General features: G+C 43.4%; 1 protein-coding gene across 1 annotated transcript in view; it reads left to right on the top strand.

Moving 5' to 3' along the window:
• Positions 1-6,901: 6,901 nt before the first annotated feature.
• The window catches only part of SIMC1 (SUMO interacting motifs containing 1), an 85,045-nt gene continuing 69,655 nt past the window's right edge, over positions 6,902-22,291 (top strand). Inside the window, exon 1 of the mRNA XM_055435435.2 lies at positions 6,902-7,139. Within this exon, the coding sequence (XP_055291410.2) occupies positions 7,011-7,139 (129 nt within the window). The 5' untranslated portion in view covers positions 6,902-7,010. The remainder of the gene's footprint in view (positions 7,140-22,291) is intronic.

The following is a 22,291-nucleotide window of genomic DNA, read 5'->3' as shown; positions in this document are numbered from 1 at the left end:
GGTTCAATCCCTGGGAACTAAGGTAAGGCATGGTGCGGCCAAACTTAAAAGGAAGAACTATTGATTGAGTTCCTTATGCTCCTCCATTCCCAAAGGGAGAAAGATCTCATCTGTAGTGTCTTGGGAGTAGAGGAGGCCCAAAAAAACTTTTAAAGATGTATATCCATCAAAAAAAAAAAAATAATAAAAGAAGTCTCCATTAATAAGCCAGGTAGCCTTGCTGCTTAGAACATTTTCACTGCAAACCATGGATTCAATCTCCATACTAAAGCAGATATGTTTTTTGGATAAAGCTGAAAATACATAGCGTTTTGGTAAGTACAGATAAATATTTAAAAAAAAACTAGAGAAGTAAGCACAGAAACACTGAACAGGGGTGACTAGAATCAGGATGAAGGAAGTGGTCAAAGAGGGCTATAACCTTGTCTATAATGTTTCAATTTTCTAGTAAAAGGAAAGTATTCACATGTTATGGTTAAAATACACATAAACTCCATAAAAAAACCCATTTTTAAATGCACAATTCAGTAGTAAAGTCACAAAATTACACAAACTTCACCACTCTTCCGGAGAAGGCAATGGCAAGCCACTCTAGTACTGTTGCCTAGAAAATCCCATGGATGGAGGAGCCTGGTAGGCTGCAGTCCGTGGGGTCGCTAAGGGTCGGACATGACTGAGCGACTTCACTTTCACTTTTCACTTTCATACATTGGAGATGGAAATGGCAACCCACTCCAGTGTTCTTGCCTGAAGAATCCCAGGGACAGGAGAGCCTGGTGGGCGTCCGTCTATGGGGTCACACAGAGTCGGACATGACGGAAGTGACTTAGCAGCAGCAGCAGCAGCAGCAGCAGCACCACTCTTCATTTCTAAAACTTTTTCATCATCCCAAATAGAAACTCTGTACTCATTAAATAACTCATTTCCCTTCCCCCTACCTCTGATAACCAATATTTTTCTGTCTCTATGAATTTACCTATTAAAGGTAACTCATATTAGTAGAATCATAAAATATTTGTCCCTTTTGACAGGCTTATTATATTTAGCATAGGTTTCTCAACTTTCATCCATGGTGTAGCATATGTCGTATTTTCCACCCTTTCTAAGGCTGAGTAGAATTCTATTATGTGGATATATCACATTTTGTTGATCCACTTATCTGTTGATGAACACTTGATTTCTACCTTTGGCTATTATGGATAATACTATGAAGATTGGTGGATAAGTATCTGTTTGAGTCTCTGCTTTCAATGCTTTGGGGAAAATATCTAGGAGTAGAATTGCTGGTTCATATGGTAATTCTACCTTTTTGAGGAACTGCCAAAGTGTTCTCCACAGCAGCTGCACCATTTTACATTCCCATGATTGAGGGTTCCAACTTCTCCACATCCTCTCCAAAACTTGTTTCCCACCCCCACTTCTCTAAAATAATAAGCCACTGTAATGGGTGTGAAATGGTATCTCACTGTGGTTTTGATTTGCATTTTTATATATTATTTTTTCATGTACTATAAATTTTTAATTAAAAATTATTTCAGAAAAAGAAAGTAGGGATCAGGATTTCTTTTCTTCATTCAGATGCAAGAGATGCTTTTTCTTCATTGTTAAACTTTGTGGCAATGCTTTCTCCTTGGAATAAAAGCTATGACAAACCTAGACAACGTATTAAAAAGCAGAGACATGACTTTGCCAAAAAAGGTCTGTCCAGTTAAAGCTATGGTTTTTCCAGTAGTCATGTATGGGTGTGAGATTTGGACCATAAAGAAGGCTGAGCACCAAAGAACTGATGCTTTTGAACTGTGGTGTTGGAGAAGACTCTTGAGAGTCCTTTGGACTGCAAGGAGATCAAACCAGTCAATCCTAAAGGAAATTAGTTCTAAATATTCATTGGAAGGACTGATATTGAAGCTGAAGCTCCAATACTTTGGATACTTGATGTGAAGAGTTGGCTCATTAGAAAAGACCTTGATGCTGGGAAAGATTGAAGGCAGGAGGAAAAGGGGACGACAGAGGATGAGCTGGTTGGATGGTATCACCAACGTAATGCACATGAGTTTGAGCAAGCTCCAAGAGATGGTGAAGGACAGGGAGGCCTAGTGTGCTGCAGTCCATGGGGTTCCAAATATCTGGACTCAACTGAGTGACTGAACAACAACAAAACACTGTGGAGATTGAGGCCAGGGCTGTCTTGCTCACTGTTGCATTCCCAACCCCTAACAAAGTGCCTGGTACCTTGTGGGAACTCATTCATTAGGGTATACACTTGAGGAATAAATGGTTGCATTATCCTCCCAATTTATGTATGATTGAGGGGAATAAGTCATGAAGAAGTGTCACCTTGAAAAACAGACACACAAATATTATTCAACCATAAAAAAAGAAGAAAATCCTACCATTTGGGACTATATGGATAGACCTTGAGGGCACTATGCTAAGTGAAATAGTTGTACAGAGGAAGACAAATACTCTATGATCTCACTTACACATGGAATCTAAAAACACAAAACTTACAGAAAATGAGAGTAGAATGGGGGCTGCTGGTATCTGGGGGATGGGGAAGATGTTGGTTAAAACTATAACCTTTCAATTATAAGATGAATAAGTTCCAGGGATCTAATGCATAGCATGATGACTACAGATAACAATACTGTACAATATACTTGAACCTTTCTTTACTGTTCTCACCATAACAACAAAAACAAAATGGTTATTATGTGACGTAAAAGATGTGCTGTGCTATGTGTTAAAAAAAAAATCAGTTGTCCCTGACTGTGACTCAATGGGCCATAGATTGCCAGCCTCCTCTCTCCATGAGTTTCTTCAAGCAAGAATACATGGAGTGGAGCATGGAGTGGATTTGCCATGCCCTTCTCCAGGGAATCTTCATGACCCAGAGTTCAGTTCAGTTCAGGTCAGTTGCTCAGTCATGTCTGACTCTTTGTGACCCCATGAATCACAGCATGCCAGGCCTCCCTGTCCATCACCAACTTCCGGAGTTCACTCAAACTCATGTCCATCGAGTCGGTGATGCCATACAGCCATCTCATTCTCTGTCGTCCCCTTCTCCTCCCGCCCCCAATCCCTCCCAGCCTCAGAGTCTTTTCTAGTGAGTAAACTCGTTGCATGAGGTGGCCAAAGGATTGGAGTTTCAGCTTTAGCATCAGTCCTTCCAATGAACACCCAAGATTGATTTCCTTCAGAATGGACTGGTTGGATCTCCTTGCAGTCCAAGGGACTCTCAAGAGTCTTCTCCAGCGCCACAGTTCAAAAGCATCAATTCTCTGGCAATCAGCTTTCTTCACAGTGCAACTCTCACATCCATATATGACCACAGGAAAAACCATAGCCTTGACTAGATGGACCTTTGTTGGCAAAGTAATGACCCAGAGGTTGAACCCAAATCTCTTACGTCTCCTGCACTGGCAGGTGGGTTCTTTATCACTAGTGCTACCTGGGAAAAGATGTATTAACTAACTGTATTGTGGCAAACACTTCTCAACATATACATACATAAAAACATCACACATTTAAAACTTACACAATGTTATGTGTCAATTGTATCTCATTAAATCTGGAAAAAATAAGTCACCCAGAAGAAAAAGAAAAATACACATACATACTAATTTCTGAAAAAGACATCATCATAAATTTGGAAGTCTTGAGTAAATAGCCTACTTCAAAAAAGATCCAGGATGGCCAAGAAAACATAAGTGACACTACTTATGGTTTTAAGAAAGGCAACTTCAGGGCCAGTATCCATCCATCTAGATTGCCAGCTAAGGACAAGAAACTGTGCAAGTGTACTCACATTACATTCCCAGGGATCCTATATTTCTTGAGTTTCAGGCAAGATGGCTGATGAGAAAGATACATACAATCAGAAAACTGCAGTACCCCTAGTCTTATCACTATTTATATGCTTAAAAGTCAGCTACTAATATTAATCACTTTATCACGTTTTCTGCAACAGAGGTAGATATTTGAATTTTTTCCAATTAGTTCATATATCCATGAATGAACATCACTTATTGTAGATAGCAACCATCCATTTGCTTTTCCCTAGCTAAAGAAGATGCAAGCCATTCGTCTTGTTCTCCAATCCCTTCCCACAAGTTTAAAATGCAATAAACTACTCTCTCTACTCCCCAAGATGAGACCTTGTCTCAAAGTCACTGAACTATTGCCTCGATAAGCCCCTGATAACCTTTGTGGTGAAGGAAGGGGGGAGAGAGCTAGTTGATGCTGACAGAAGGGCACCAAGATGGGAGTTGCCTGCATTCCTTTCCTCCTTGAGTTTCACATGTAAATTCTCCATGCATGAGTCAACTGGAGAGCATGGAAGATGGCCGAGACTTCAGTCCCTTGCTATCGCTCCCCAAGAGGCTCCTTGAGACAAGGACCTCCCAACAACAAAAGGCTATATGTTAGACTACCCCTGGCAGGGACTGATGGGGATGTCTCGGAAGAAAGAGTTGAGACTGACCTCTCCTACGTTAGAGAGTGCACAGGGGAGGACCCAGAAATTAAGGATGTTCCCAGTCCAAGTAAGAGAGCTGGCATCTGGACTCCTGACACATTGGGAGAACTGTTACTAAAGTAACAAAAACCAGAAGAAAAAGAGAAGACTGTCTAGAACATTCTTTCTCCCTTCTCCTCCCTACTTAGCAGGAGCCAGAGCTAAGGTGAGAAACCTAAAGATACAAGTGAGTGCAAGCATTATTTAGGGGGTAAAAGGGACAGGACTTGTTGAGAGCATAAAGCTCAGATCTCTGACTTGAGCAATTACTGGCTGGCAGTACCACCAGTCACTGGAGGGAACACAGAGAAGAAACAGGCTTTATTTTTGGAGAACAGGGTAGGGGACAGGTATTTCTGAGTTGCTTTTGGACATACTCAACTTGAGATGCCCATGAGGTTCAACAGACATTCAGATATATACATCCGGCACTTTGAAGACAGGGCTGGGCTGAAGATAAACATATGGGAGTCACCACCATAAAAATTATCATTAAAGCATGGAAATGGTTGAGATTCTGTAGGGAGAGTATGCAAAGGTCATGAGGAGGATTTAAGGAGTAAGTTAGAGGACTTATTAAGGAAGTCAGCTAAGGAGAACGAAAAGAAGTGGTAACAGAGGTGCGAGTCACAGAAACCCAGAAAAGAAGTTAAACTAAATGTTTAATGGCATTTGGTGAAGATAAAAAATTTAATGAATCCCTTCACAAGGATGATTTCAAACATACCACCAGCACACCTGAAATCTGGTGGCCACTCACCTGTGGGTTTTCAATGCAGTGGTCCCCACAACAGCAGCATTGACATCACCTGGGATCTCGTTAAAAATGAATTTGTGTGGCCCCACCTCATACCTACTAAATCAGAAAGTCTGGGGTGGGGTCCAGGAGTCTGCTTTAACAAGCCTCTTGGGTGATTCTGATTCTGATCTCAAACTAAGGTTTGAGAATCACTGCTCTAGACAGTGCTTAGATAGCACCTGATAGCCAATCCTTTAGGAACCAATCCCCTTTCTGATAAACTCATTTTCCTTTGGATCTGTTAATAACATGTTGCCAAAGTGCTGAACTGAAAGTGCTAGAGCCGAAGAATTGATGCTTTTGAACTGTGGTGCTGGAGAAGACTCTTAAGAGTCCCTTGGACTGCAAGGAGATCCAACCAGTCCATTCTAAAGGAGATCAATCCTGGGTGTTCATTGGAAGGACTGATGCTAAAGCTGAAACTCCAATACTTTGGCCACCTCATGCAATGAGTTTACTCACTGGAAAAGACTCTGATGCTAGGAGGGACTGGGGGTAGGAGGAGACGGGGACGACAGAGAATGAGATGGCTGGATGGCATCACCGACTCGATGGACATGAGTTTGAGTGAACTCCGGGAGTTGGTGATGGACAGGGAGGCCTGGCGTGCTGTGTCATGGCGTTGCGGAGAGTTGGACACGACTGAGCAACTGAACTGAACTGAACTGAAAACGCTAGAGCCTGAGCAGCAATACTGGGTCAATACCCCACATTTATTGTAACACAATTCCTATCCCATACCAACTACTGACCACTTCTCCTTCCACTGGGTTATCTTTTTTGCTCTTCATCTCATCTAACTATTCACAATGTCTGCTCCTTCACTGCTTCTCTTTGTGCATCTCTGATCCTGCTATCAACTGAACAAATCTCTAAATCTCAGTTTAAATTCCTGAGTGACATAGATTGTTGGTGAAACCCGGAAATTAGTACAACTTAGTATTCTGCCTCACTTATCGAAACAACAGCAACAGCGCCTTCGACTCAGTAACTCCACTTCTGGGAAGTGATCCTACAGAGGGGCCTGCTGCTGCTACTGCTGCTGAGTCGCTTCAGTCGTGTCTGACGCTGTGCGATCCCACAGACGGAGGCCCACCAGGCTCCCCCGTCCCTGCGATTCTCCAGGCAAGAACACTGGAGTGGGTTGCCATTTAGAAGGGGGCCTTTCTCCCCCTACTCAACCAAAGGCCAGCTCACCCACCCTCAGTCAGTCCCCTCCACCTAACCGCACACCGCCAGTCCAAGCCTGGGTCCCATCCTCAAAGGGCCTCTCCGGGTGAGTCCGTTGAAGCCCTTTACGGTGGTCAGAGAGGCCTGTTCACACCTCACTTCACACTGGAGTCAGTTGGAAGCAGCGGGGAAAGCTCTCACAGCCTCAGCGTCCCGCACGACCGGCCCCAAACCAGCCCAAGCCGGCTGCGACTTGATCTTTCCCCTCTCTCTGTTTTCTCCTCAGGAAGGGAGGACCAGGGCCACCGCCAGGTACCTCCAAGGCGGCCCTGAACCGGCCGCCAGTCTCCCGCCGCCAGGGGGCGGGCCCCCGGAGGGCGGGGGGCGGGGCCGGCGGGGCGGGAAGGGGCGGGGCCGGCGGGCTGGCTCCGTTCGTCGGCGGCCCCTACCTCAGCAGCAGGAACCGAAGTCGCCGCCGCCCGGGTCGCTGGTCGCCCGCGCGCTCTCTCGGCAGGTCCCGCAGCCATGGAGGACTTCATCGTGATCTCGGACGACAGCGGCTCCGAGAGCTCCGAGGGGACCCGCTCGGGCCGGGCGCGGAGGCTCCGCCGGGCCCTGTCCCGGACCCCCGGCTCGCTGCCCCGCCGGACTGTGGTGAGTGAGCGAGCCGCCGCTCGCCGAGCCCCGCTGCGGCCGGAGCCCGCCGCCGCTCGCACAGCCCTCGGCCCAGCCCGCTGCTCTCCGCGGCTCCGCCGCCCGCCCCCGGGCGCCTCACAGCTGCAGCGGCTTCCCGCCTTCCTGGTGTGTCCCGCCCCGAGGAGCGCGGCGGGCCGCGGGTCGAGACGCTGGGCCTCCCGGGCTCCGCGCTCAAGCCCGAGAGCGGCTGAGGCTGGAGAGTGGCCGCCGGGCACATGGACGAGGTCCTGGCGCGCCAGGTGTGGGGCCGCTGGAGCTCACAGGGGGCGGCGGTCCTCAGGCCAGGCCGCGGGCTTCCCCGAGCGGTGGGCGGGGGCCGGGGACACACGGGGTCCTCTGGGGAGACCCAGACCTCTAGGCGGGCGTGCGGGAGCGCGTAATTGTTTGGCCTGTGGCGTGTACAGATGTGTGCAGGGAGGTAGCAGGAGCCCTAGCGGGGAGGGAGGGAAGCTGGGGCCTGGGCCTGACGGTCGCCAAGCTCCAGGGCCTGGCAGGCGAGCGAGGGGCCGGATTTTGGAGACGTGCGGGAGGGCGGTTTATGGCGCTTCGTAAACATTTACCAAGCTCTAAAGGAATAGGGAGAAAAACATCCACGATTTCTTTACCCCTTGGGCTCGTTAGTCTTTGTCCTTCTGCCTAAAGTGCTGAATAAAACATCTATGGCCCCTGCCTTTCTAGAATCCTCCACAGATATTTATTGAGCCCCTACTATGGGCCAGGTGTATTAAGAGCTGGGGATACGATGAAGAACACAACATTCCTGGCTTCTGTCATAGAAGGTGATACAATCAACAAGTCGCTATAGAATACTCAAGGGATGGGAGGTGGGCGGGGCTTTCTCGGTATCAGGAGACTCTCAACATCAGACTTATAACGATCTTCCCAGCCTCCTAAAGCCACACCCCAGAAATAACAGAACTGTCAAGCTGATGTTATTTGTAAACGCCTTTCTTCCTATATAAATACTTCCTCAAGACAAGTCCAGCTTCTGCTCCTCCAATCCCCTTCCCAGCGTTTTTAGTCCCTAAGCCTCCACTGTGAGCCACTTCTGTGTCTCAGGTATAGTGTTAAATATAGGAGGTCACTATAAGAATGAATGGCATGCAAAACCAATTAACTTATACTGCTGTGTTGCCATGGTTCAAGCAAGAGGAATTCTCTGTAACTTTCAGTAAAGAATTTGGAAGAGATGGACAGACAAGAGATTTTCAAGGTAAAAGTGACTGGATGTCCCTAGTACAGTGTGGGGGACATACAAGATATATTTGTTGGATGAAAGAATGGTTGACGGAATGAGGGGAGAGAGCAGTTCAGACAGTCGTTTGATGGTGAGAGTGAATATAACAGAAGCAGGCTTGAGGTGGCAGAAATGCTGCCTTCAGTTTGGACCTCAGAGGACTTGAACTCTGGAGAATAATCAGGATTGGAGAGATTTGGTAATCATCTAAATAGAAAGAAGCACTGAAGGTCTAATTATGATTGAGATAATCAAGGGAAAGAATGTAGAAAGAAAAAAGGTGGAAGAAAAAAGTACTGCAGAATAACCCTCAACTGCCTCTCCTAGTTCTTCTTCTTCCCTCCTCCTCCTTCTCTCAGTCCCCCTTTAACTTTGTACTTCCTACCAACTTTGCTTTTTCCTCCCAAGGGGTGTCCACCTCCTGTCATCCTGGGCCAGCTTCCTTCTTCAAGTGTCTAGGTGTCATCCTTAGCCAAGTCTGTGGTATGTGCTATAACCCTTCTTGCACATACATAGGGGTGCTCACAAACTTCCCCTCCTCCTCTGTGACCACTCAATCAAGCATTTTGAGTTGGAGGCGTTTAGAACTGAAGAGAAGTGAAGGGCAGGCACGTTCCAGAGTAGCACCCAATGTAAATCTCGCTTCTCCAGATATTTACTCAAGCTTTCTCAGAACTCCTGGCTGGTTCTCCTTTTATCCTTCTTGCAAGTTATAAGGGTGGTAGGATAACCACACAAAATATCAGAGGCATTAAGAGACTCAAGGTTCTGCATTTGAGAACATTAATACCTACCTGGCAGGACCATTCAGTTCAGTTCAGTTCAGTCGCTCAGTCGTGTCCAGCTCTTTGCGACCCCATGAATCACAGCACGCCAGGCCTCCCTGTCCATCACCAACTCTCGGAGTTCACTCAAACTCATGTCCATCGAGTCGGTGATGCCATCCAGCCATCTCATTCTCTGTCGTCCCCTTCTCCTGCCCCCAATCCCTCCCAGCATCAGAGTCTTTGGTTTTTAATGAAAAAATGCAAGAATAGTGCCCAGCATAAATGATAGCTTTTGCTACACTTTATGCTGTTTTCTCAAGCTTGGCAAGCAATGAAATAAAAGAAACAAGTTTTGTGATTTTTTTTTTTTCTTTTTTGCAAATATTGACTGAGGGGAAACAACTTGCTTGAATTCAGGAAATCAGAAAGCCACCTCCTATGCTGAAGTTGATGTTTCTGAACTTCTGGCTCTTAACCTGGGGTTTAGACTTCAGTAAGTTGAAATGTGTCTGTGTTTTTTATATTTATTGCTTCCCCCTCTCCCCCCGCGCCCCCTCCAACCACACACACTTATAAAAGCGGATCATGTTCAGCTCATTTTGGTTGGCCTAATTACAAAGATTGAGAAATGTATACAAAGGAAAATTTAAATTGCCGTTAATCTCACCATGCAGAGATAACCAGTGTTGGCATTTTGAAATATGCCTACCTAAACTTTTCTTTCGGAGAAGGCAATGGCAAGCCACTCCAGTACTCTTGCCTAGAAAATCCCATGGATGGAGGAGCCTGGTAGGCTGCAGTCCGTGGGGTCGCTAAGGGTCGGACACGACTGAGCGACTTCACTTTCACTTTTCACTTTCACACATTGGAGAAGGAAATGGCAGCCCACTCCAGTGTTCTTGCCTGGAGAATCCCAGGGACAGGGGAGCCTGGTGGGCTTTCGTCTATGGGGTCACACACAGTCGGACACGACTGAAGTGACGCCGCAGCCGCAGCAAACTTTTCTTTGTGAGTGCCAGTGTGCGCTCACGCATACCCATGTGTCTCCCACTGTTTTTGCAAAAATGAAATCTTGCTATACTTCTTTTTTTTTTTGCCTTTTTGTCTCAATATACTTTTCTACATCAACAAATATACATTTTCACCAATATTATAATGTATTTCATTGTACAGATTTATAATTACATTACCTTTTCCTATAAATGGGTATTATGCTGCCATTTCTAAATTTTCTCTATTATAAAACCAGTCAGAAATTTCCTCATAAATAATCTTTGTACCTTTGTTCATTTGTTTGTTTAGGATAAGTTCCTCTTAGAAGTGATATTGTGGAGTCTAAAGGTATGCCCTCTTTGGGGACTTTTGATATATATTGTCAATTTCCTATGGAAATTGTACATCAATTATATTCTCACCGTACCCCTTTCTCTAGTACTTACTCACCCCTAGATACCATCAGTTTACTGAATATGTAAATAATTATGGAACACTTACTATATGCCAGACACTCTTGTTGGCATACAGTTGCTAAGAATACAGCTAAAAATACAAAACCAAGTCCCTGTTTTTGTGTAGATTTCATTTTAGTCTGAGGGAGACAAAGAGTAAACAATCACATAGGTGTCCTGTCAGATGATACACAGAGTGTTAGAAAGAAAAGTAAGGCATTTTTGATTTTTCAGTATTTGCTGGTTTGATAGCTAGATTCTGTGAGCTGTCATGGTTTTAATTTTTTTCTTTGGTTGTAGGTAGTGATTCATTCTCTCATTAAATACTTGTTGAGCACATGCTCTGCCCCTGGGTACCAAAGGTGAACAAGGTGACAGTGAACCTATGTTCTAGTGGGGAAATAGCAATAAACTAAGAAATAAGTGAACAATGTAATAGAGAACAACTTGGGTGGGTTTGGGAACGTTAGATTGTGTCTTCAAAGAAGTCCTCTCTGAAGAGTTAATATTTGATCTGAGAACAAAATGACAGAATTGTTATGAGAAGATCTTGGGGAATAAAGTAACAGCAAAGGGTGTAGCTGTGATTCATGGGGTCGCAAAGAGTCGGACACGACTGAGAGACTGAACTGAACTGAAAGGGTATAGCAAAAGCAAAGATTGGAAATAAGAAGGAGCATGACTAATTGGAGGAATCAAAAGGCCAGTGGGGCTAGAATGTAAGTGACAGAGTTGGAAGCGATGAGAAGTAGGTAGACTAGATTATATAAGGCCTGTAGACCATGATAAGGAATTTGGATTTTATTCTTATGTAATAAGAAATCTTTGAAGGGTCTTAAGCAGGGGAATAACATAATCTAATTTACATTTTTAAAAAGTGACTTTAGCTAATGTGAGAAGAAAAGACTGTAAGGTAGGGTGACCATATAATTTATCATCCAGATGGGGATCCTTTTGCAAATGAAAGAGGTTGCTAACTGGACAGGGTGTCAAACAACAGGTAAAAACTGAAACTGTCCCATACAAACCAGTTTCACCTTACTGTACGGGGACAAAAGTGGAATCAAAGAGATTTGTCTTGGAGGTTGCAGCAGTAGTCCAGACCAGAGATCATCGTAGCTTTGTAGGTGAGACTGGATAAAATGAACTGGTCATAAAACAGCAGGACCCTGTGGTCATTGCCTTGTACGTCCTCTGCCTGCCTTTTGTCTGTGGAAAAACTTTAGCTACATAGTAAGTTTAATCAGAGAAGTGAGAACATGCAGAAACAGAGGAAAGCAGTCAAGGAGACAAAGTAATAATAATTTAGTTTGTAAACAAAGTCAAGGACCTTTCCTTCCTTCTCAGGCACTGTAGATGATATTCTGAGCCAAATCCTGGGAGCTGTCTTATGGTTACCGAAACCCCACCAGGTAAAAGTTAACCACATAATGACCAGACTGTACCCATGACATAAGCTGCCACAATTCCAAGAATTGGCTTCAAAGAAGTGAGAACAAACCAACCCTGGAACTGAAAACCCTTTACTTAAAACAATCAAGGTGACACTGATCAGACCACTGATGACCAACTTCAAGATGATTGTCAGAGCTAACTATACAGTTTCTGCGTGTAGCCCCTTCCCTCAGCCTATAAAATATAAAAGCTCTTGTCCACTGATTTTCAGGGGGCGGAGTTGGCCTTTGGACAGGTGTCCACCCTCTACACCGCCCATACCCTAGTTGCTGGCATGCAAAATAAATCAAACTTTCCTTTCCAACAACCTTGCCTCTTTATTGACTTTTTGAATGACAAGCAGCCAGACCCCACTTTTGGTTACAGTCCTGATCCTTGGTTGTCGTTAATGAGGGAAAGGGGGGATTCCTGAATGATGCCTTGGTTTGTCCCTAGCAACTGTATGCAAGTTGGTGTCAGTCATTGACATGAGGATGTCTTGGGGAGGAACAGGGTTAGAGGAAAGATTCATGAATTCTTGAATGTAGTGTGCTATATATGTGTGAGTGTGTGTGTGTGTATAGTTTATGTGAGTTAATTGCCTATTCTTGTCCTGGTGGAGTTTTTTGTTTTTGCTTTTACTAATTTGTCAGTTTTACTTGGACTTCTCAGGTGGCGCCAGTGGTAAAGAGACAAAAGAGACGTGGTTTCAATCCCTGGGTTGGGCAGATCCCTGGAGAAGGAAATGGCAACCCACTCCCATATTCTTGTCTGGAGAATCCCACGGACAGAGGAGCCTGGCAGGCCGCAATCAGTAGAGTCAGACATGACTGAAGCGACTCAGCATAGTTTTATTTACATAGTAAAGACTTTTTATAGGTTGGATTGGGTCCTCCAAAAAGATGTGTTGAAGCCCTCGCTGCCACTATAGAATGTGACTTTATTTGAAAATCAAGTCATTGCAGATGTAATCAGTGAAGATGAGATCATAGAAAGTAGGGTGGGCCCTTAGTCTGATATAAGTAATGTCTTTATAAGATGTGAAGACAGAGGAAGAACCCTGTGAGACTATGGGAGTTCTGCAACTGCAAACGAATGAACACCAGAAGGTAAGAGAAGGGCACAGAACAGTCTCTCCTGCTGCCGTTAAGAGAGAGTGGTCCTGCAGACACCCGAGTTTTGAGCTTCTGAGCCTCCACAACTGTGAAAAACAAGAAAAAGACCAGGAACAAGTCAAGGACATCCTCTCTCACCAGTCCTTTTCAGCATTGTACTGGAAGTCCTAGCTGATGTTATTAGGCAAGAAAAAGTATACAGATTAGGAAAGAAGAAATAAAATTTTTACTCACATATGTCATTATTGCCTATGTAGAAAAAATCCAAAAGAATTAGCAACCAAAAAAAAAATTACTAATAAGTAATAATAGCAACATTGTAGGATGTTAGGTCACTTTACAAAAGTCATCACTTTCCCGTATACCAGCAGTGAACAAGGGGAATTTGAAATTAAAAACATACTACCATTTACATCAAAACTGTAAAAATTAAATACAAATTTCATAAAAAAACTATGAGAGATCTATATGAGGAGAACTATAAAACTGATAAAATATATCAAAGAAGAAATAAACGAGATATATGCCGTCTTCCAGAGAAGTCAATGGCAACCCACTCCAGTACTCTTGCCTGGAAAATCCCATGGACAGAGGAGCCTGGTAGGCTGCAGTCCATGAGGTCGCTAAGAGTCAGGCATGACTGAGCAACTTCACTTTCTCTTTTCACTCTCATGCATTGGAGAAGGAAATAGCAACCCACTCCAGTATTCTTGCCTGGAGAATCCCAGGGACAGAGGAGCCTAGTGGGCTGCTGTCTATGGGGTCGCACAGAGTCAGACATGACTGAAGCGACTTAGCAGCAGCAGCATGCCATCTTCAAGAAAAACATCTGCTTTATTGACTACACCAAAGCGTTTGACTGGATCACAACAAACTGTGGAAAATTCTGAAAGAGATGGGAATACCAGACCACCTGACCTGCCTCCTGAGAAATCTGTATGCAGGTCAAGAAGCAACAGTTAGAACTGGACATGGAACAACAGACTGGCTCCAGATTGGGAAAGGAGTACGTCAAGACTGTATATTGTCACCCTACTTATTTAACTTATATGCCGAGTACATCATGCGAAATTCCGGGCTAGATGAAGCACAAGCTGGAATCAAGATTGCTGGGAGAAATATCAATAACCTCAGATATGCAGATGACACCATCCTTACGCAGAAAGCAGAGAGAAATTGAAGAGCCTCTTGATGAAAGTGAAAGAGGAGAATGATGCTTAAAACTCAACATTCAAAAAACTAAAATCATGGCATCCAGTCCCATCACTTCATAGCAGATAGATGGGGAAACAATGGAAACAGTGACAGACTTTATTTTCTTGGGCTCCAAAATCACTGCAGATGGTGACTGCAGCTATGAAATTAAAAGACACTTGCTCCTTGGAAGAAAAGCTGTGACCAACCTAGACAGCATATTAAAAAGTAGAAACATTACTTTGCTGACAAAGATCTATTTTGTCAAAGCTGTGGTTTTTTTCAGTAGTCATATATGGATGTGAGAGTTGGATCATGAAGAAAACTGAGTGCTGAAGAATTGATGCTTTTGAACTGTGGTTTTGGAGAAGACTCTTGAAAGTCCCTTGGACTGCAAGGAGATCAAACCAGTCAATCCTAAAGGAAATCAGTCCTGAATATTCACTGGAAGGACTGATGCTGAAGCTGAAACTCCAATACTTTGGCCACCTGATGAGAAGAACTGACTCACTGGAAAAGACTCTGATGCTGGGAAAGATTGAAGGCAGGAGGAGACAGCAGAGGATAAGATGGTTGGATGCATCACCGACTTGATGGATGTGTGAGCAATCTCCGGGAGTTGGTGCTGGACAAGAAAGCCTGGCGTGCTGCAGTCCGTGGGATTGCAAAGAGTCAGACACGACTAAGTGACTGAACTGAACTGATTCCATGTTCATGGAAACGAAAACAATATTAAGCTGTCAGTTCTTATGAACCTTATCTATAGATTCATTGCAATCCCAGTCAAAATCCTAGCAAGTTATTTTGTAGATATCAGTAAACTGATTGAAGTTTATATGGAGAGGCAATTTGTTGTTGTTCAGTCACTTAGTCATGTCTGACTGTTTGAGATCCCATGGCCTGCAGCATGCCAGGCTTCTCTGTCCTTCATTATCTCCTTGAATTTGCTCGAACTCATGTCCATTGAGTCAGTAATGCTCTCCAACCATCTCACCCTCTGCTGCCCCTTCTCCTCCTGCCCTCAATCATTCCCAGCACCAGAGTCTTTTCCAGTGAGTTGGCTCTTCACATCAGATGGACAAAGTGTTGGAGCTTCAGCATCAGTCCTTCCAATGAATATTCAGGGTTGATTTCCTTTAGGATTGACTGATTTGATCTCCTTGCTGTCCAAGGGACTCTGAAGAGTCTTCTCCAGCACCACAATTTGAAAGCATTCCTTCAGCACTCAGCCTTTTTTATGGCCCAATTTTCAAATCCATACATGACTACTGGAAAAACCATAGCTTTGAGTATATGGACCTTTGTCAGCAAAGTGATGCCTGTGCTTTTTAATATGTTATCTAGGTTTGTCATAGCTTTCCTTCCAGGGAGCAAGCATCTTAATTTCATGGCTGCAGTCATAGTCCACCGTGATTCTGGAGCCCAAGAAAATAAAATCTGCCACTGTTTGCACTTTTTCCCCTTCGATTTGCCATGAAAAGGTGGGACCAGATACCACAATGTTAGTTTTTTGAATGTTGAGTTTTAAGCTAGCGTTTTCACCCTGTTCTTTTCAGCCTCATCAAGAGGCTCTTTAGTTCTTCTTCAGTTTCTGGATTAGCGTGGTACCATCTGCACATCTGAGGTTTAAAAGGTAATCTTTGTATTTATTTATTTTGAAGGATAATTGCTTTACAGCAATTTTGTTGTTTTCTGTCAAACATCAGCATGAATCAGCCATAGGTATACATATATCCCTTCCCTCTTGAACCTGCCTCCCATCTCCCTCCCCATCCCACCCCAGTGAGTTGATACAGAGCCCCTGTTTGAGTTCCCTGAGCCATAATGCAAATTCCCATTGGCTATCTATTTTACATATGGTAATATAAGTTTCCATGTTACTCTCTCCATACATCTAATCCTCTCCTCCCCTCTCCCTGTGTCCATAAGTCGGTTCTCTATGTCTGTTTCTCCGTTGCTGCCTTGTAAATAACTTCATTGGTACCCTCTTTTTCGACTCCATAAATATGCTTTAGTATACAGTATTTATCTTTCTCTTTCTGAATTACTTTACTCTGTATAATAGGCTCTGGGTTTATCCACCTCATTAGACCTGACTAAAATGCGTTCCTTTTTATGGCTAAGTAATAACCATACTTGCCTTGAGAACCCCATGAACAGTATCAAAGGGCAAAATGATAGGATACTGAATGAGGAATTCCCCAGGTCGGTAGGTGCCCAGTATGCTACTGGAGATCAGTGGAGAAATAACTCTAGAAGGAATGAAGGGATGGAGCCAAAGTAAAACCAGTACCCACTTGTGGATGTGACTGATGATAGAAGCAAGGTCCGATGCTGTAAAGAGCAATATTGCATAGGAACCTGGAATCTTAGGTCCATGAATCAAGGCAAATTGGAAGTGGTCAGACAGGAGATGGCAAGAGTGAACATAGACATTCTAGGAATCAGTGAACTAAAATGGACTGGAATGGGTGAATTTAACTCAGATGACCATTATATCTACTACTGTGGGCAGGAATCCCTTAGAAGAAATGGAGTAGCCATCATGGTCAACAAAAGAGTTCGAAATGCAGTACTTGGATGCAATCTTAAAAATGACAGAATGATTTCTGTTCCTATCCAAGGCAAACCATTCAGTATTACAGTAATCCAGGCCTATGCCCCAACCAGTAACGCTGAAGAAGCTGAAGTTGAATGGTTCTATGAAGACCTACAAGACCTTTTAGAACTAACACCCAAAAAAATGTCCTTTTCATTATAGGGGACTGGAATGCAAAAGTAGGAAGTCAAGAAACACCTGGAGTAACAGGCAAATTTGGCCTTGGGGACGGAATGAAGCAGGGCAAAGGCAAATAGAGTTTTGCCAAGAGAATGCACTGATCATAGCAAACACCCTCTTCCAACAACACAAGAGAAGATTCTACACATGGACATCACCAGATGGTCAACACCGAAATCAGATTGACTATATTCTTTGCAGCCAAAGATGGAGAAGCTGTATACAGTTAGCAAAAACAAGACCAGGAGCTGACTGTGGCTCAGATCATGAACTCCTTATTGCCAAATCCAGACTGAAATTGAAGAAAGTAGGAAAAACCACTAGACCATTCAGATATGACCTCAATCAAATCCCTTATGATTATACAGTGGAAGTGAGGAATAGATTTAAGGGACTAGATCTGATAGATAGAGTGCCTGATGAACTCTGGACGGAGGTTCGTGACATTGTACAGGAGACAGGGACCAAGACCATCCCCAAGGAAAAGAAATGCAAAAAAACAAAATGGCTGTCTGAGGAGGTCTTACAAATAGTTGTGAAAAGAAGAGAGGTGAAAGGCAAAGGAGAAAAGGAAAGATATAAGCATCTGAATGCTGAGTTCCAAAGAATAGCAAGGAGAGATAAGAAAGCCTTCCTCAGTGATCAATGCAAAGAAATAGAGGAAAACAACAGAATAGGAAAAACAAGAGATCTCTTCAAGAAAATTAGAGATTCCAAGGGAACATTTCATGCAAAGATGGGCTCGATAAAGGACAGAAATGGTATGGACCTAACAGAAGCAGAAGATATTAAGAAGAGGTGGCAAGAATACACAGAAGAACTGTACAAAAAAATTCTTCACAACCAAGATAATCACGATAACGTGATCACTGACCTAGAGCCAGACATCCTGGAATGAGAAGTCAAGTGGGCCTTAGAAAGCATCACTACGAACAAAGCTAGTGGAGGTGATGGATTTCCAGTTGAGCTATTTCAAATCTTGAAAGATGATGCTGTGAAAGTGCTGCACTCAGTATGCCAGCAAATTTGGAAAACTCAGCAGTGGCCGCAGGACTGGAAAAGGTCAGTCTTCATTCCAATCCCAAAGAAAGGCAATGCCAAAGAATGCTCAAACTACCGCACAATTGCACTCATCTCACACGCTAGTAAAGTCATGCTCAAAATTCTCCAAGCCAGGCTTCAGCAATATATGAAGCGTGAACTCCCAGATGTTCAAGCAGGTTTTAGAAAAGGCAGAGGCACCAGAGATCAAATTGCCAACATCCGCTGGATCATGGAGAAAGCAAGAGAGTTCCAGAAAAACATCTATTTCTGCTTCATTGACTAGGCCAAAGCCTTTGACTGTGTGGATCACAATAAACTGTGGAAAATTCTGAAAGGGATGGAAATCCCAGACCACCTGACCTGCCTCTTGAGAAACCTGTATGCAGGTCAGGAAGCAACAGTCAGAACTGTACATGGAACAACAGACTGGTTCCAAATAGGAAAAGGAGTACATCATGGCTGTATATTGTCATCCTGCTTATTTAACATATATGCAGAGTACATCATGAGGAACGCTGGGCTGGAAAAGCACAAGCTGGAATCAAGATTTCCAGGAGAAATATCAATAACCTCAGATATGCAGATGACACCACCCTTTTGGCAGAAAGTGAAGAGGAACTCAAAAGCCTCTTGATGAAAGTGAAAGAGGAGAGTGAAAAGGTTGGCTTGAAGCTCAACATTCAGAAAACTAAGATCATGGCATCTGGTCCCATCACTTCATGGGAAATAGATGGAAAAACAGTGGAAACAGTGTCAGACTTTATTTTTTTGGGCTCCAAAATCACTGCAGATGGTGATTGCAGCTATGAAATTAAAAGACGCTTACTCCTTGGAAGGAAAGTTATGACCAACCTAGATAGCATATTAAAAAGCAGAGACATTACTTTGCCAACCAAGGTCCGTCTAGTGAAGTCTATGGTTTTTCCCGTGGTCATGTATGGACGTGAGAGTTGGACTGTGAAGAAAGCTGATTGCCGAAGAATTGATGCTTTGGAACTGTGGTGCTGGAGAAGACTCTTGAGAGTCCTTTGGACTTCAAGGAGATCCAACCAGTTCATTCTAAAGGAGATCAATCCTGGGTGTTCATTGGAAGGACTGATGCTGAAGCTGAAACTGCAATACTTTGGCCACCTCATGCGACGAGTGACTCACTGGAAAAGACTCTGATGCTGGGAAGGATTGCAGGCGGGAGGAGAAGGGGACGACAGAGAATGAGATGGCTGGATGGCATCACCTACTTGATGGACATGAGTTTGAGTGAACTCCGGGAGTTGGTAATGGACATGGAGGCCTGGCGTGCTGTGATTCATGGGGTCGCAAAGAGTCGGACACGACTCAGCGACTGAAGTGAACTGAACTGAACTGATATGTACCACAACTTCTTTATCTATTCATCTGTTGATAGACATCTAGGTTGCTTCCATTTTCTAGCTATTGTAAATAGTGCTGTAGTGAACATTGTCTCCCAGTAATCTTGATTCCAGTTGTGAATTCATTCAGCCCAGCATTTCACACGATGTTCTCTTCATATAAGTTAAATAAGCAATATGACGATATATAGCCTTGATGTGGTCCTTTCCCAATTTTGAACCAGTCCATTGTTCCATGTCCGGTTCTAACTGTTGCTTCTTGATCCACAGGCAGGTTTCTCAGGAGATAGGTAAGGTGGTCTGGTATTCCCTTTCTCTTTAAGAAGATGCAATAACCAACTGAATATTGGAGAAGAGTGAAGTCGGAGGATTGCCACTTTTGGCTTCAAAACTTACTATAAACCACAGTAATCAAAACAGTATGGAATTGGTGAAAGAATAGACAAATAGATCAGTGGAGCACCATAGAAAGCCCAGAGGTAGACCCAAATTACGCTAGTCAACTAATCTTTGATAGTGGAGCTAAAGTAATAGAATGGAACAAAGATCATCTTTTCAACAAATGGTGCTGGAGCAACTGGAGAGTCACAGGCAAAGAAATGAACTGGACAAATTTCATAAAAATCAACTCAAAACCTGGATCATAGACCTGAACCTTGGATGCAAAGCTATGAAATTCCTAGAAGATAGGAGAAAACCTAGATGGCTTTGGATTTGGTGATGATGTTTTAGATATAACATTAAGAACATAATCCATGAAAGAAATAATTGCTAAACTGAACTTCACTACTACTAAAAACTTCTCCATGAAAGACAATAGAATGAAAAGATAAGCCACAGACTAGAAGAAAATATTTATGAAAGACACGTCTGATAAAAGACTGTTACTGAAAATATGCAAATAACTCCTAAAATCAACAATGAGGAAACAAGCAACCTGATTAAAAAATGGGCAAAAGACATAAACAGACAGCTCATAAAGTAGGCATCAGTTCAGTTCAGTTCAGTCGCTCAGTCGTGTCCGACTCTTTGCGACCCCATGAATCACAGCACGCCAGGCCTCCCTGTCCATCACCAACTCCTGGAGTTCACTCAAACTCATGTCCATCGAGTTGGTGATGCCATCCAGCCATCTCATTCTCTGTCATCCCAGTCTCCTCCCGCTCCCAATCCCTCCCAACATCAGAGTCTTTTCCAGTGAGTCAACTCGTCGCATAAGGTGGCCAAAGTATTGCAGTTTCAGCTTTAGCATCAGTCCTTCCAATGAACACCCAGGATTGATCGCCTCTAGAATGGACTGGTTGGATCTCCTTGCAGTCCAAGGGACTCTCAAGAGTCTTCTCCAGCACCACAGTTCCAAAGCATCAATTCTTCGGCAATCAGCTTTCTTCACAGTCCAACTCTCACATCCATACATGACCAGGGGAAAAGCCATAGCCTTGACTAGACGGACCTTGGTTGGCAAAGTAATGTCTCTGCTTTTTAATATGCTATCTAGGTTGGTCATAACTTTCCTTCCAGAGTAAGCGTCTTTTAATTTCATGGCTGCAATCAGCATCTGCAGTGATTTTGGAGCCCAAAAAAATAAAGTCTGACACTGTTTCCACTGTTTTTCCATCTATTTCCCATGAAGTGATGGGACCAGATGCCATGATCTTTGTTTTCTGAATGTTGAGCTTCAAGTCAACTTTTTCACTCTCCTCTTTTACTTTCATCAAGAGGCTTTTGAGTTCCTCTTCACTTTCTGCCATAAGGGTGGTGTCATCTGCATATCTGAGGTTATTGATACTTCTCCCAGCAATCTTGATTCCAGCCTGTGTTTCATCCAGCCCAGGGTTTCTCATGATGTACTCTGCATATAAGTTAAATAAGCAGGGTGACAATATACAACCTTGACGTACACCTTTTCCTATTTGGAACCAGTCTGTTGTTCCATGTCCAGTTCTAACTGTTGCTTCCTGACCTGCATACAGATTTCTCAAGAGGCAGGTCAGGTGGTCTGGTATTCCCGTCTCTTTTAGAATTTTCCACAGTTTGTTGTGATCCACACAGTCAAAGGCTTTGGCATAGTCAATGAAACAGAAATATTTTTCTGGAACACTCTTGCTTTTTCCATGGTCCAGCGGATGTTGGCAATTTGATCTCTGGTTCTTCTGCGTTTTCTAAAACCAGCTTGAGTATCTGGAAGTTCATGGTTCACGTATTGCTGAAGCCTGGCTTGGAGAATTTTGAGCATGATTTTACCATACGCCATTAGGGGATTGTTAATTAAAACAACAGTGAAGTATTATTACATTTGGATTTTAGAATAGACAAAATGTTGGTGAGAATGTGGAATAATGGTATTAATTACTGGTGGGAAAGCAAAATGGTACAGCAAATTTGGAAAACAGTTTGGCAGTTTTTTACAAAACTAATGTATTCTTATAGTACAAACCAACAATTGTGCTCCCTGGTATTTGCCCAAATGAATTGTGTGAATTAAATCCGCACACACAAAAAACAATATAGATGTTTATGTATCAGCTTAATGCATAATTGCCCAAACTTGGAAGGCCAATACGATGTTCTGCAGTAAGTAAATGGATAAGTAAACTGTTACCTCCAGACACTGAAATATTATTCAGCACTAAAAAGAAATGATCTATCAAGCCATGAAAATACTTGGAGGAAACTTAAATGGCTTTTTTCACTTAGTAATATGTAGTCTGAAAAGACTATA

Source organism: Moschus berezovskii, chromosome 9 (genome assembly GCF_049115385.1).
Source record: "Moschus berezovskii isolate FMDL1 chromosome 9, NW_MosBer_1.0, whole genome shotgun sequence".
Taxonomy (NCBI): Eukaryota; Metazoa; Chordata; class Mammalia; order Artiodactyla; family Moschidae; genus Moschus; species Moschus berezovskii.
Note: the sequence above shows the minus strand (reverse complement) of the source record. Positions and strands in the feature narration are given on the sequence as shown.